The 14,817-nt window shown below is 40.4% G+C and overlaps 1 protein-coding gene across 19 annotated transcripts in view; it reads left to right on the top strand.

Annotated features, from left to right (window-relative positions):
• LRRC28 (leucine rich repeat containing 28) overlaps positions 1-14,313 on the top strand; it is a 193,982-nt gene extending 179,669 nt beyond the window's left edge. For all 19 annotated transcript variants that reach the window (XR_015150156.1, XR_015150155.1, XR_015150162.1 and 16 more), the window contains one exon: positions 14,020-14,313. Coding sequence is in view for 10 of the 19 variants with exons in the window: in XM_086364826.1 (XP_086220952.1) it covers positions 14,020-14,092 (73 nt within the window). In the remaining 9 variants the exon portion in view is untranslated. The remainder of the gene's footprint in view (positions 1-14,019) is intronic.
• Positions 14,314-14,817: the final 504 nt, after the last annotated feature.

Raw genomic sequence — 14,817 nt, forward strand, 5'->3', positions numbered from 1 at the left:
CACCTGATGTGAAGAACTGACTTATTGGAAAAGACCCTGATGCTGCCAAAATTAAAGGCAGGAGGAGAAGAGGATGACGGAGGATGAAATGGTTGGATGGCATCACCAACTCAATGGACATGAGTTTGAGTAAGCTCCAGAAGTTAGCGATGAACAGGGAAGCCTGGCATGCTGCAGTCCATGAGGTCGCAAAGAGTCAGGTACGACTGTGACTGAACTGAACTTGAAGATATAAAGGTAGAAAAATTATAGCAACAAGAGAAACAAAGCAGGAATGGAAATATTGTTATTGAACAAACTAAGATTCAAGTCAGAAAGTATTAAATGAATGAGAAAGAACATAAACTCAAAAGCTTTTGCATGGCAAAGGAAGCAATAAACAAAATGAAGGACAACCCACAGATTGGGAGAAAATATTTGCAAATGATGTGACCGACAAGGGATTAGTCTCCAAAATTTACAAACAACTCATGATGCTTAACAGCATTAAAGCAAACAATCCAATCAAAAAATGGGCAGAAGAACTAAATAAACCTTTCTCCAGGGAATACATACAGGTGGCTAAGAGGCACATGAGAAGATATTCAACATCACTGATTATTAGAGGAATGCAAATAAAAACTTCAATGACTTATCACCTCGTACCAGTCAGAATGACTATCACTGAAAATCCACAAACAATAAATGCTGAAGACAGTGTGGAGAGAAGGGAACCCTCTTCACTGTTGGTGGAAATGTAAATTGTTACAGCCACTATGGAGAACAGTATGGAGATTCCCTAAAAAACTAAGAATAGAGCTACATATTACTGTGCAATCCCACTCCTGAGCATATATGTGGACAAAAACATGATCCAAAAGGATACATGTATCCCATTGTTCATTGCAGCACTGTTTACAACAGCCAAGACGGAAGCAAGCTAAATGTCCGTTGACAGAGGAATGAATAAAGAAGATATGCTACATATATACAGTGGAATATCACTCAGCCATTAAAATGAATAAAATAATGCCATTTGTAGCAAGATGGATGGACCTAGAGATTGTCATACTGAGTGAAGTAGGTCAGACAGAGAAGGAAAAACATCATATGGCATCCTTGATGTGTGGACTCTCAAATGAATAAATGGACTTACAAAAAAATTTTAAAAAGAAGTTTTGGATTATTCTAGTTCTGAGAAAAATGTTCTGGGCATTTTGACAAGGATTGCATTAAATTTATAGATTGCTTTGGGTGGTATGGACATTTTAATATTCTTACAACCCATGAAAAGAGAAAATATTTCCACTTGTTTGTATTGTCCTCAGTTTCCTTCGTCAGTATCTTAATTGTTTTCAGGGCATACGTCTTTCAACCTCCTTGGTTAAACTTATTTATAGATATTTTATTCTTTTTGATACAGTTGTAGAAGAGATTGTTTTCTTGAATTCTCTTTCTGGTGGTTCATTATTAGTATAAAGAAGTAACATATTTCTGTGTATTAATCGTGTATCCTGCAACTTCACTGAATTCATTTATTAGTTCTAATAGTTTTTTTTTTTTTTGTCTGCTTATGTAGATTTTAGAGTGGAAACTTTATATATATGCTATCATGTCATCTCTAGTTTTATTTTGATCTGAGTTTTTTACCTATATCCTTTTCCTCTCACTGAAGATCTCCTTTCAGCCTTTCTTGAAGTACAAGTTTGCTGACAATGAATTCCCTCAGCTCTCAGTTTGTCTGAAAAAGTCTTTATGTTCCTTAACTTTTGCAGGATAATATCACTGGATATAAAATTTTCAGTTTGTGATTTTTTTCCTTTGAGCCCACAAATACTTCACTTCTTACTGGCATGGTTCTAATAAGATGTCTATGATAATCTTATGCTTTTTTCTCAATAGGTAACATTTTTTCCAAGATTTTCTTTTTCTTTGGTTTTCTCCAGGTTGAATGTGATATTTCTTTTCTTTCTCTCTTTATTGAAGTACAGTTGATTTGTAACATTGCTCTACAGAAAGTGATTTTCCATTTTATATATATACATATTCTCTTAAGTACTCATTTTCATTATGGTTTTCACAGAGTTATGTATATAGTTCCCAGTGCTGTACGGTAGGGAGCCTGATTATCCATTCCATATATACTAGTTTGCGTCTGCTAATCCCAAACACCCAATGATCCCTTCCCTGCTCTCCTCCCCATTGGCAAGCACGTGTCTGTTCTCTGTGTCTGTGAGCCTGTTCTGTTTTGCAGGCAGGTTCATTTGTGTCGTATTTTAGATTCCGTATCTGAGTGATAGGGTACAGTTCTTATTTGTAGTGTTTTTGTTTTGTTTTTGTTTTATCCTGCTTGGTGGTGGTAAGTTTCTGGATCTGTGATTAATTTTGTAAAGTCCTTGACCATCATTACTTCAAATAATTCTTCTGCTTTTTTCTCTCCTTTTCCATCTAGTATTCTAATTGTGCATACGTTGCACCTTTAGAAATTGTTCCACAGATTTTGGATTTTCTATTTTTTTTAAATTCCCTGTGACAATTCTAACATCTCTGTTATATCTGAGTCTAGTTCTAGGATTTCCTTTGTCTCTTCAGCATGAACTTTTTCTTGCCTTTTGGCATCTCTTAAAACTTTTTGTTGAAACACAGACATATTGTACTGAGTAATAAGAACTGAGATTTAGTGTGAGATTTTATTTTAGTTTGGCTAGAAGCTGAGCTCTGTTTTATGTCGGCTATAGTAGGTACTAGAGGCTTCAGATTCCTACTCATATTTCTTTAGTGTCCTTTTTTAATTCTCCTTGCTTGATTTGGGCTTCTCTATATGCTTCTCTTCAGAGAGTCTGAATCTTGCAGCTGTTTTTGTTTTTAAATGCAGATTTTTAACAGGAGTGCATTTCTGTCATAATATTTTCATTCTCTCCTATTTTGTCAAGAGTTACCTTTTATACTCTTATCTAATTTAAAAGCTAGATCTTTGCCTCAACATTCTGTCAAGCCCAGGATGCACTGTTCGTAAATGAGCTTTAGGAGCATGGTGGACCCTCTTCCCCAGCACCCTCAGGACTGCCCACTGCACCCCCTGCAGGCCATGTAAGATGAGCCCAAGGTTTAATAGTGCTGAGATTTTATTTATTCTGTTTTATTTTTAAATTTTTATTTATGTTAAAATTTTATTTTATATGCAATATAGTTGATTTACAATATTGTGTTAGCTTCGAGTGTAAAGTAGAGTGATTCATTTATACATATATCCATTCTTTTTCAAATTCTTTTCCCATATAGGTTACTATATTGTGTCTGGCTCTCTGTGCTATATAATAGGTCCTTGTTGATTATCTATTTTATATATAGTAGTGTTTATTTGTTACTCTCAAACTCCTAATTTCTCCCTCCCACATTTCCCCTTTGATAGCCATGTTTCTTTTTGACATCTGTGAGTCTGTTTCTGTTTTGTAAACAAGTGAATTTGAATCACTTTTTTAGAGTCCACATATGCATGGTATTATATGATATTTGTCTTTGATATACTTCACTAAGTATGATGATCTCTGTGTCCATCCATGTGGCTGTAAATGGCATTATTCCATTCTTTTTTATAGCTGAGTAATACTTCATTGTATGTGAACTAGATCTCTATCCATTCCTCCGTTGATGGGCTTTTAGGCTTGCTTCCATCTCTTGGCTGTTGTAAATAGTGCTGCAATGAACATTGGGATACTTGTGTCTTTTCCCACTATGGTTTTCTCCAGATACATGCCCAGGAGCGAGATTGCTGGATTATATGTTAGTTCTATTTTTAGTTTTTTAAGGAACCTCCATGCTGTTCTCCATTATGATTGCACCAATTTATATTTCCACCAAGAGTGAGGAGGGTTCTGCTTTCTCCACATTCTCTCCAGCATTTATTGTTTATAGATTTTTTGATGATGACTATTCTGACAAATGTGAGATGATACTTCACTGTAGTTTTGATTTGCATTTCTCTAATAATTAGCCGGGCTTCCCTGGTGGCTCAGTGGTAAAGAATCCACCTGCCAATGCAGGAGATGTGAGTTCAATCCCTGAGTCAGGAATATGCCCTGGAGAAAGAAATGGCAACCCGCTTCAGTATGCTTGCCTGGAAAATCCCACGGACAGAGGAGCCTACAGTCCATGGGGTCCAAAAGAGTTGGTCATGACTAAATAACAACAACAGTAAATAGCCATGTTGAGCATCTTTTCATGTGCTTTTTGACCATCTAGATATATCTTCTTTGAAGAAATGTTTATTTAGATCTTCTGCCCATTTTTTGATTGGGTTGTTTGTTTTGTTGATTTAGAGCTGCATGAGCTGGGTCCATATTGGGAAATTAATCCCTTGTCAGTTATTTTGTTTTCAAATCTTTTCTCCCATTCTGTGGGTTGTCTTTTCATTTCATTTATGTGAAAGGCTTTGCTGTGAAAAAGCCTTTAACTTTAATTAGGTCTCATTTTTTTTTACTTTTGGTTTTATTTTCATTACTCTTAGGTGTGTGTGTATGCTCAGTCACTCAATCATGATTGACTCTGTGTGACCCCATGCATTGTAACCTGCCAGGCTCCTCTGTCCATGGAATTTTCCAGGCAAGAATACCAGGGCATCTTCCCAAAATGCATGGCTCCTCTTAGGAGGTGGATGCAAAAAGATACTGCTGTGATTTATATCAAAGAGTGTTCTGCCTACATTTTCTTCTAAGAGTTTTATAATATCCAGCCTTACATTTAGGTCTTTAATCCATTTTGAGTTTATTTTAGTATATGGTGATAGAGAATGTTCTAAGTTCATTCTTTTACATGTAGCTGTTCACTTTTCCCAGTACCACTTACGGTATATTCTTGGCTCCTTTGTCATAGATTAATTGACTATAGGTGCATAGTTTATTTCTGGGTTTTCTATCCTATTCCTTTAATCTATATTTATCTTTTTGTGCCAGTACCATATGTTTTGATAACTGTAGTTTTGTAGTATCATCCTAAGTCAAGGAGCCTGATGCCTCCAACTCTAATTTCTTTCTCAGGATTACTTTGGCTATTCAGAGCCCTTTATGTTTCCATACAAATTTTTTGTTTTCACTTCAGTTCAGTCACTCAGTGGTGTCCGACTCTTTGCAACCCCATGAACCACAGCACGCCAGGCCTCCCTGTCCATCACCAACTCCTGGAGTCTACCCAAACCATGTCCATTGAGTCAGTGATGCCATCCAACCATCTCATCCTCTGGAGTCCCCTTCTCCTCCTGCCCTCAATCTTTCCCAGCATCAGGGTCTTTTCCAGTGAGTCAGCTCTTCACATCAGGTAGCCAAAGTATTGGAGTTTCAGCTTCAACATCAGTCCTTCCAGTGAACACCCAGGACTGATCTCCTTTAGGATGGACTGGTTGGATCTCATTGCAGTCCAAGGGACTCTCAAGAGTCTTCTCCAACACCACAGTTCAAAAGCATCAATTCTTTGACACTCAGCTTTCGTTATAGTTCAACTCTCACATCCATACATGACCACTGGAAAAACCATAGCCTTGACTAGACAGACCTTTGTTGACAAAGTAATATCTCTGCTTTTTAATATGTTGTCTAGGTTGGTCATAACTTCCCTTCCAAGGAGTAAGAGTCTTTTAATTTCATGGCTGCAGTCACCATCTGCAGTGATTTTGGAGCCCAAAAAAATAAAGTCACCCACTATTTCCACTATTTCCCCATTTGCCATGAAGTGATGGGGCTGGATGCCATGATCTTAGTTTGCTGAATGTTGAGCTTTAAGTCAACTTTTTCATTCTCTCCTCTTTCACTTTCGTCAAGAGGCTCTTTAGTTCTTCTTCACTTTCTGCCATAAGGGTGGTGGTGTCATCTGCATATCTGAGGTTATTGTTATTTCTCCTGGCAATCTTGATTCCAGCTTGTGTTCATCCAGCCCAGCGTTTCTTATGATGTACTCTGCATAGAAGTTAAATAAGCAGGGTGACAATATACAGCCTTGACGTACTCCCTTTTCCTATTTGGAACCAGTCTGTTGTTCCACGTCCAGTTCTAACTGTTGCTTCCTGACCTGCATACAGGTTGCTCAAGAGGCAGGTCAGATGGTCTGGTATTCTCATCTCTTTCAGAATTTTACACAGTTTATTGTGATCCATACACAGTCAAAGTTTTGTGAAAAATGCCATTGGTAATTTGATAGTACTTGCATTGAATCTATAGATTGCCTTGGGTAGAATACTCATTTTGACAATATTGATTCTTCCAGTAAACAATATATCTTTCCATCTGTTTGTGTCATCCTCAGTTTCTTTCATCAGTGTCTTATAGGTTTCAGAGTACAGGTCTTTTGCCTCTTAGGTAGGTTTATTCCTAGGTATTTTATTCTTTTTGATTCACTGGTAAATGGGATTGTTTCTTTAATTTCTCTTTCTAATCTTTCATTGTTAGTAGTTTTGGGTATTAATTTGATCTATACTCCACTGTCCTTATGCTGCAGGCCATTTACTCTGGCGATTAATGAGGGAGGGAAGTGTTCTCAATTTTGTGATTATATCTCATTATTTTAGTGGGCCTATATCTCTAGGCTGTGACCTTCACAAATTGTTCTTGTCTTGCATATCTTGCTTTCCCCACTTAGGTGGAATGGGCAGGGCAAAGCAGGCTTGGGTGGGAAGAATGTCCTTCCCTAGCTGGGGTAAGGTGTTAGTAAGCTCTTCCCTCTGAAGAACAGTCCTTTGTATGGAAGATGCTCTGGACATGTTACATAGTGACTACTCTTTTCCCTCTTCCTGAATGAGCAGCAAGGGGATCTTTTTTGGATTTTCACCATGACACCTTATAAGATTCCTGGGTCCTGCTGCTGCTGCTAAGTCACCTCAGTCGTGTCCGACTCTGTGTGACCCCATAGACAAAAGCCCACCAGGCTTCCCCGTCCCTGGGATTCTCCAGGCAAGAACACTGGAGTGGGTTGCCATTGCCTTCTCCAATGCATGAAAGTGAAAAGTGAAAGGGAAGTCGCTCAGTCGTGTCCGACTCTTAGTAACCCCATGGACTGCAGCCCATCAGGCTCCTCGGTCCATGGGATTTTCCAGGCAAGAGTACTGGAGTGGGGTGCCATTGCCTGTGTCCTGGTCACCCTAATATTGCAGCCCTAAGGAGTATCTCACTCTCAGGCTTTTCCACACTTAGCCTCCCTGCAATTCTAGTATCTTCTGTCCAGGTAAGCAAATCTCAGCTGTGACCCTCTGGAGGTATCTGTCTTGCCAGATTTTGAAATTGCAGTTTGCCCTATGACCTCAGTTCTCTGGTCAATAGCGAAAAGTTACTGATTTTCAATTTGTTCAGCTTGTTCTTGTTATACAAACAGGAATGAGAACTTCTAGGCTCTTTATGTCAGAGATGAAACCGGATGTATTCTCTGTATATAATTTCAGTTCGTTCAAATTTGCGAGGTTTGTTCTTCAACACAGAATCAGAATATAGTCTATCCTGGCGAATGTCCCATGGGCTTCTGGGAGAAAAAGGAAGTATGTTTGTTACTATTGGGTGGAGTGTTTTGTATATGTTAGTTAGATTCTTTGGTACATTGAGTTATTCAGTTCTACTGTACCTATGCTGAGAGGCTAGTAGTTTGGTTACTGAGAGTAAAAACGTTGAAGTTCCCACTCTTATTGTGAGTTTATCTGTTTCTCCTTTCAGTGCTATTATTTTTTAACAGCTTTATTGAGATAGTTTACATATCATACAATTCACCCACTTGAAGTGTACAATTCAGCAGTTTTTACTATAGTCACAGGTATGTTCAGTCAATACCACAGACAATCTTGGAACATTTTTCTCACTCTAAAAGACACTTTGTACTCTTTAGCTGTCATTTCTCTATTTCCCCATACCCAGCCCTAAGCAACTAATTGCTTTTCTTTCTATATAAATGGATGGATTTCTGTGTCCCAGTCTTTTGGATAGGGAGAACAGGCTTCTCTTGGAGGTTTGGGGGATTTGGTTTTTTTGTTTGTTTTGTTTTTTGCTCCTGCTTGTTGGTGGTTCTGGGTTGGAAGCGTCTAGAGTCCTGTCTGAGGTATGTGGGAGGCAGTAAGGAAGCCAAGGGAATTCACCATTGCTGTGCTGCTTCTCAAGCCCTAGGGTCCTAGGCTGTCTATCTTCATTCTGTCTTTCAGAGTCTTCCAATGCTTGCTTGTTGTGTTATTTTAATTATAAGAGAAAGGACCTGGGAGCAATGGGGCTATTCCATCTTGGCACAACCAATAGCTCCCACCAAAATGTATTTTGCCTCCAAAATCCAAAGGAACCCACAAGTATGTATCTGTTTCTTCATAGTGAGCAGTTCTGGATGTAACTCTTCTTTCCATTTGAAACTTTACCAATGTGGCAGATACCTGAACTTTTGCAGGCCTTCTCTGTCACCTCTAGTAAGCATGAGTTGTATTAAGTATCAAGTGTGTTTGCTATTTCCAATTTGATTTCCCCTCATCAATACATATTTTAATGTTTCAGTGAAGGGACTGCTTTCCTGACCCTCCCAGAGATTTCCAGGTAATGACTGAGCAGGTTACACTTCATTGGATCCACTATGACATCCCCATTTCTCTAAGCCTTTGTTCTTCTTCCTCTGGACTATACAGTGAAAGTTCCAACATCTCTTTCTCACCGACTGTAGGCCTCTACTGGGTCAAGACTTCTATTAACTATTATAGGTACTCAAATGAACACATTAAATCCTAAGGCCTATGTGAAACACCCTCCTTGGCCTGATCTAGTCTTAGACTTATTCTCACTAGCTAATGTACTTAGACTCCATAGTTCTTCAAATTCCTGCAAATAAAATTTGGCAAGATTCCTTCATGTATGTAATCTCTCCCAGGAGCAGCTCTTGCAATTAACTCTGAATCATGCTGGGATTTTACTTTCTCTATGGCCCTAGAGGCAGGGAGTATTGTTCATGTGGGTCCTAAGAAGAGAAATTTCCTTTTTAGGTAACCACATCAGATGAAGTCAGTGAAATCTTTTTATTCAAGTGACTGCTTGTTTTCTTAGAAGGCAAGAAAGGCTGTTTCTAATGTGAAGAAATGTTTAGAGATATTAGAGGTTTAAGGTTCTTATCCTCCTGTCTACACAAAGGTTTCCATCTCAAGTCTCAAGTCCTCACCCTTTCCCAGCCAGAACCTTTATCTTAGCATAAGAGACTTAGCATAAATATACCTGTAACTGGCATGTGGTTTTGCAGCTTGTACACTCAGACCTCAGGCATGTCGCTCACACAGCTTCATAAAATAAGAATTCCTCTAAGGCCACCATATAGAAACTTTCTGATTCTCTACCTATGCCTTGAATTGAGAGTTTAAGTCACTAAGTTTATCTATTTTTTTTTGAGGGGGCTTGGGATTTGGGGGGATCTCTTCAGCAGTCAGAAGACTCCATCTCCTTCCACAGTCTTTGAATTAATCATGATGCCACAGCAATCAAGTACCACCACACTTGATCTCCCAGCACCTTATCCTCCACTGGCAGTCTGAGTGACCATTCAAGTCATCGTGATACCACAGCTTCAAGTGATCAGTGATATCCCGTTGTTTCCCTAGCAAGGAGGTCATTCATGTCCTCACCAACCCAACCCCAGAATCCCACTCTGATGGACTGTTCCTTAGGCCACTCACTCTAACACACACTAAATCAGCCATGGTACTGGCTGGAAAGCACACATAAGCTGGAATGTTGAAGAGGAATTAATGGTGAGGGACTACTTATAGGAGTTCAGGCAGGATTCAGAGCACCCACAGGGATGAGAAAGTACCTGGGAACTCACAGCAGTAGGAAGGTTTACTGTTCTTAATCTTTTGGCTTAAAGAACAAAGGAAGATCTGGAGGCAGTGGAGAACTAGAGCCATCAGGAGGGGCCTGCCCGTAAAAGCTCCGGTCAGAGAGGTAGAGGCAGAGTGAGGGGAAACAGTCAACTGTTCCGTAAAAGCAGGGGAAAAAACTGGCAAAAGTTGTCAGAATTGAATTTTTCAGAACTCTGGAAATTAACAAAAAGCTTACAGCAATCTGGAGTGCACTTATTCAAGAAAAGTGGCTGGATCTCAGAAAGAACAGAGATCTTTGTGATGTTGTAACTTACAGTCCCATCTTCTAGTCTTAACCTTGAAAACTAAGGATCTGAAATCACAGTTAAAACCAGCAAGCTGGCAGCAATTGGAAAAGTGTGGGAGGAAGTAGGAGCATCTTCAAAGGGTGGTTCACTAAGAAACCCTGCTTGCAAGCCTGTCTTTTTATTTCTTCCATCAGAGTTCACCAGTGCAAAAAACCTCTTCCCTGAGGATATTTGTCAAAAATTGTCAAAACAATTACAAGCAATTGCTTAACTTCACAGATGTCTGAGGCAGTGAATAACTGTTGGGCCAAATAATAGACTAAGCAGCCAAAGATGGAGAAGCTCTATACGGGCAGCAAAAACAAGACCGGCAGTTGACTGTGGCTCAGACCATGAACTCCTTAATGCAAAATTCAGACTTAAATTGAAGAAAGTGGGGAAAACCACTAGACCATCCAAGTATGACCTAAATCAAATCCCTTATAATTATACAGGGGAAGTGACAAATAGATTCAAGGGATTAGATCTGATACACAGAGTACCTGAAGAACTATAGAGAGAGGTTCACATTGTACAGAAGGCAGTGATCAAAACCGTCCCCAAGAAAAGGAAATGCAAAAAGGCAAAATGGTTGTCTGAGGAGACCTTACAAATAGCTGACAAATGAAGTGAAACAAAAGGCAAAGGAGAAAAGGAAGAATACATCCATCTGAATGCAGAGTTCCAAAGAATAGCAAGGAGAGATAAGAAAGCCTTCCTTTGTGATCAACGCAAAGAAATGGAGGAAAGCAATAGAATGGGAAAGACTAGAGATCTCTTCAAGAAAATTAGAGATACCAAGGAAACCTTTCATGCAAAAATGGGCACAATAAAGGACAGAAACGGTACGGACCTAACAGAAGCAGAAGGTATTAAGAAGAGGTGGCAAGAATATACAGAAGAACTACTCAAAAAAGATCTTAATGACCTAGATAACCATGATGGTGTGATCACTCACCTAGAGCCAGTCGTCCTGGAATGTGAAGTCAAGTGGGCCTTAGGAAGCGTCACTATGAACAAAGCTAGTGGAGGTGATGGAATTTGCACCTGAGCTATTTCAAGTCCTAAAAAATGATGCTGTTAAAGTGCTGCCTTCAAATCTGTATGCAGGTCAAGAAGCAACAGTTAGAACCAAACATGGAACAACAGACTGGTTCCAAATGGGGAAAGAAGTACATCAAGGCTGCATACAAGAAGTATGCAAGGCTGCATACATTTAACTTGTATGCAGAGTCCATTGTGAAAAATGCTGGGCTGGATGAAGCACTGGCTGGAGTCAAGATTGCCAGGAGAAATATCAATAACCTCATATATGCAGATGATACAACCCTTATGGAAGAAAGTGAAGAGGAATTAAAGAGCCTCTTGATGAAAGTGAAAGAGGAGAGTGAAAAAGCTGGCTTAAAACTCAACATTCAAAAAACAAACATCATGACATCTGGTCCCATCACTTCATGGCAAATAGATGGGGAAACAATGGAAACAGTGACAGACTTTATTTTCTTGGGCTCCAAAATCACTGCAGATGGTGACTGCAGCTGTGAAATTAGACGACGCTTGCTCCTTGGAAGAAAAGCTATGACCAACCTAGACAGCATATTAAAAAACAGAGATATTACTTTCCCAACAAAGGTCCTTATAGTCAAAGCTATAGTTTTTCAGTAATCATGTATGGATGAGTTGGACCATGAAGAAAGCTGAGCACTAAAGAATTGATGCTTTTGAACTATAGTGTTGGAGAAGACTCTTGAGAGTCCCTTGGACTGCAAGGAGTTCAAACCAATCCTAAAGGAAATCAGTCCTGAATATTCATTGGAAGGACTGATGCTGAAGCTCAGTGCTTTGGCCACCTGATGTGAAGAACTGACTCATTGGAAAAAGACCCTGATGCTGGGAAAGACTGAAGGCAGGAGAAGAAGAGGATGACAGAGGATGAGATGGTTGGATGGCATCATCGACTCAATGGACATGCATTTGAGCAAGCTCTGGGAGTTGGTGATGGACAGGGAAGCCTGGTATGCTGCAGTCCATGGGGTCACAAAGAGTTGGAGGAGTTGGACACAACTGAGCAACTGAACTGAACTGAACTGAAGGCTGGAAGGGAAGATAGGAGAATGAGGTTTCTGCAGGGGCTTCAAAAAACACTGACATGTTTCTGGGAGTATTTAAGGTCGTGTGCATGGATAAGAATGTGGGCATGTTCAAAAGAAGGCCCAAGAAGGCCCTGAGCTTTCACTTCTGCTGGCAGGAAGTGAGACTCTGTGCAAGCAGAACGTGAAGGCTAGGGCAGAGTTGTCAGCTGCCTGGTTGGGTGCTGAAAAGTGTGACTGGAGCCCAGTGAGAACTAAAGCCATATAGGAAGGTCCATCCAGGGGAGGTGTATGCTCATATCAGCCAAACCTAGCTGGTTGGGGAATCCAGGACTAGTACAAAAATCTAAGACAGGAGAACCCATAATGGCAAAGCTTCTTTTGGAGGATTGTGGTGATCCAGAGAAAATTAAAGCCCATAGAGAAACAAAACGATTTATCAGTGATTGCCAGAGACTTGGCAGGGAGTTTGGGGGATGGTGCTTTGCTGCAAGTGGACACAAGGAACATTTAGAAAGATGAGAAATAGTTTATATGTTGATTGTGGTGTTAAATACTTGTACATATTTCAAAACTCATTCAACTGTACACTTAAAATGGATGAATTTTATTCTGTGTTTGTATGTACCTATACCTGTATTAACTCGACTTTTTCTTAAAAAGAAGAAAGAAAAGTTCAGCTTTTCTCTCTTCCGGTGGCTGTGCCATCAGCAGCTTTGGAGGTAGGGTCTATAGAGGACCTTCTCGGACTACACGTGTGTGTGCTAAGTCACTTCAGCCCAACTCTGCAATTCTTATGGACTGTAACCCACCAGGCTCCTTTGTCCATGGGATTCTCCAGGCAAAAATACTGGAGTGGGTTGCCATGCCCTCTTCCAGGGGATCTTCCTGACCCAGAGATTGAACCCACACCTCTTACGTCTCCTGCATTGGCAGGTCGGTTGTTTACCACTGGTGCCACCACAGAGAAAGGCAAAGACTGGGTTGAGGAGTGGGGAAAAGAGAAAACAGCCAGCACAGGAATCCTGTGGAATCAACAGTAGATTATTCTCTCCTCACCAGAGAATAGCACTTCTGGTGGGAAAACAAGGCATCCAGCCACTGGAGCTGCCCAGACTGGCTCACGACTCACTGCAGGCAGATGGCAAGTGGAGTTTGAGACGGGATTCCTCTGCTTGTGGGAGAAGACCCTCAAACTCCGGGATTCAGATTCTGAAATTACTTCTATAAGCAATCTATGGGAATACATTTGTAGGATAAATCCCTTAAAATTGTGTTTTTTAAACTCTTTGGGGGGTGTGTGTGTGTGTGTGTGTGTGTGTGTATGTATATATATGTTCTATTTAAATTGGTGACATTTTCAATTACATGATTTTTATAATATATTTCAAATTCTCTCATTGCACTGGGTCTAGTAAGTAGAATTCAGACCATAACATGGAAGAAGCTTATTTTTCCTTAGCTGCTAACATAGGGGGCTTCCCAGGTGGCACTATGGTGAAGAACCTGCCTGCCACTGCAGGACACATAAGAGACTCGGATTTGACCCCTGGGTTGGGAAGATCCCCTGGAGGAGGGCAGGTCAACCCACTCCAGCTAACATGGAGGTGTTGTCTGAAAGCTGCTAATAAAATGAGCATACGCATACCTCACCTGATTCCAGTGCTCAGTTTTAAAAGGAATTTGCATTTCTGTTGTGTGTTCTGTTGACCATACCTAATTCTTTATTTTAACCAAGAAAAAGACTGTCTCTAATGGAAGGAATCCTGAGGCTTTCCTCTTGAACTGTGTTCGTCTCCCCCTCTTTCCCCAGGAGGACAACTGTGAGTTTTGTGGCTTACTGCTGCTCCACCCAATGTCTGCAGACTTTTGACCTACTGAGTTGATAAACACTCAAGAGCCTCAGGAGTGGTGCCAGCTTGACACTGCAGTTGCCTGCATATCGCACACTGTGCGGCAAAGCGGTGGAGAGTCCAGCCAGACCCAGCAGCCCTTGCGTCCTGCCACACTCAGAGACTGCAGGACTCTGGAGACATCACGATCGAGCTTCAGAACTGAAATGCCTTCACCCTTCCCCCAAGTTGGAATATATCCTCCTCCAAATTAAGAACCCTTGGTCTTCTGTGTTTTTCTTTTTATGTGAGTGTGTCTCATATGCAGACTATTTAGTTTGATATGCCTCCCCAAATCTAATTTAGAGCAAGTATCAGCTCCCTGAAGAACTATAACTTGATAATATAACCAAATTAACTTTTAAACATATATACCTTCAGTGGTACTTGTAATCTTCTCCTCTGTCTTTCTTTCCCCAGTGAATTATTCCCCAGAGGTTACTCTCCATGTTTTTAACAAATTTCAGCCAACCCTATGACCTTAATAGTATTGAATCGTTGACAGAGGGGTGGGGGTGGGGGTTGGGGGTGAGGGGGAGGAGAGAGAGGGTGCCTGAGTTGGCTCCAAGTTGGACTCTAGCAGGGGCTTCACAAGGGTCCTAGCACACACCCTTTGGAAAGTTACAACCTTGTTTATAAAGTTTTGCCACCTATTTTGTGAGGGTTTTAAAAATAAAACTAGACTATAAATGAAATAGACACTTTTGAAAGACTACAAA

The sequence above is a fragment of the Bos grunniens genome, chromosome 21 (genome assembly GCF_055505025.1).
Source record: "Bos grunniens cultivar Pamir isolate PY7600 chromosome 21, Bosgru_T2T1.0, whole genome shotgun sequence".
Classification (NCBI taxonomy): domain Eukaryota; kingdom Metazoa; phylum Chordata; class Mammalia; order Artiodactyla; family Bovidae; genus Bos; species Bos grunniens.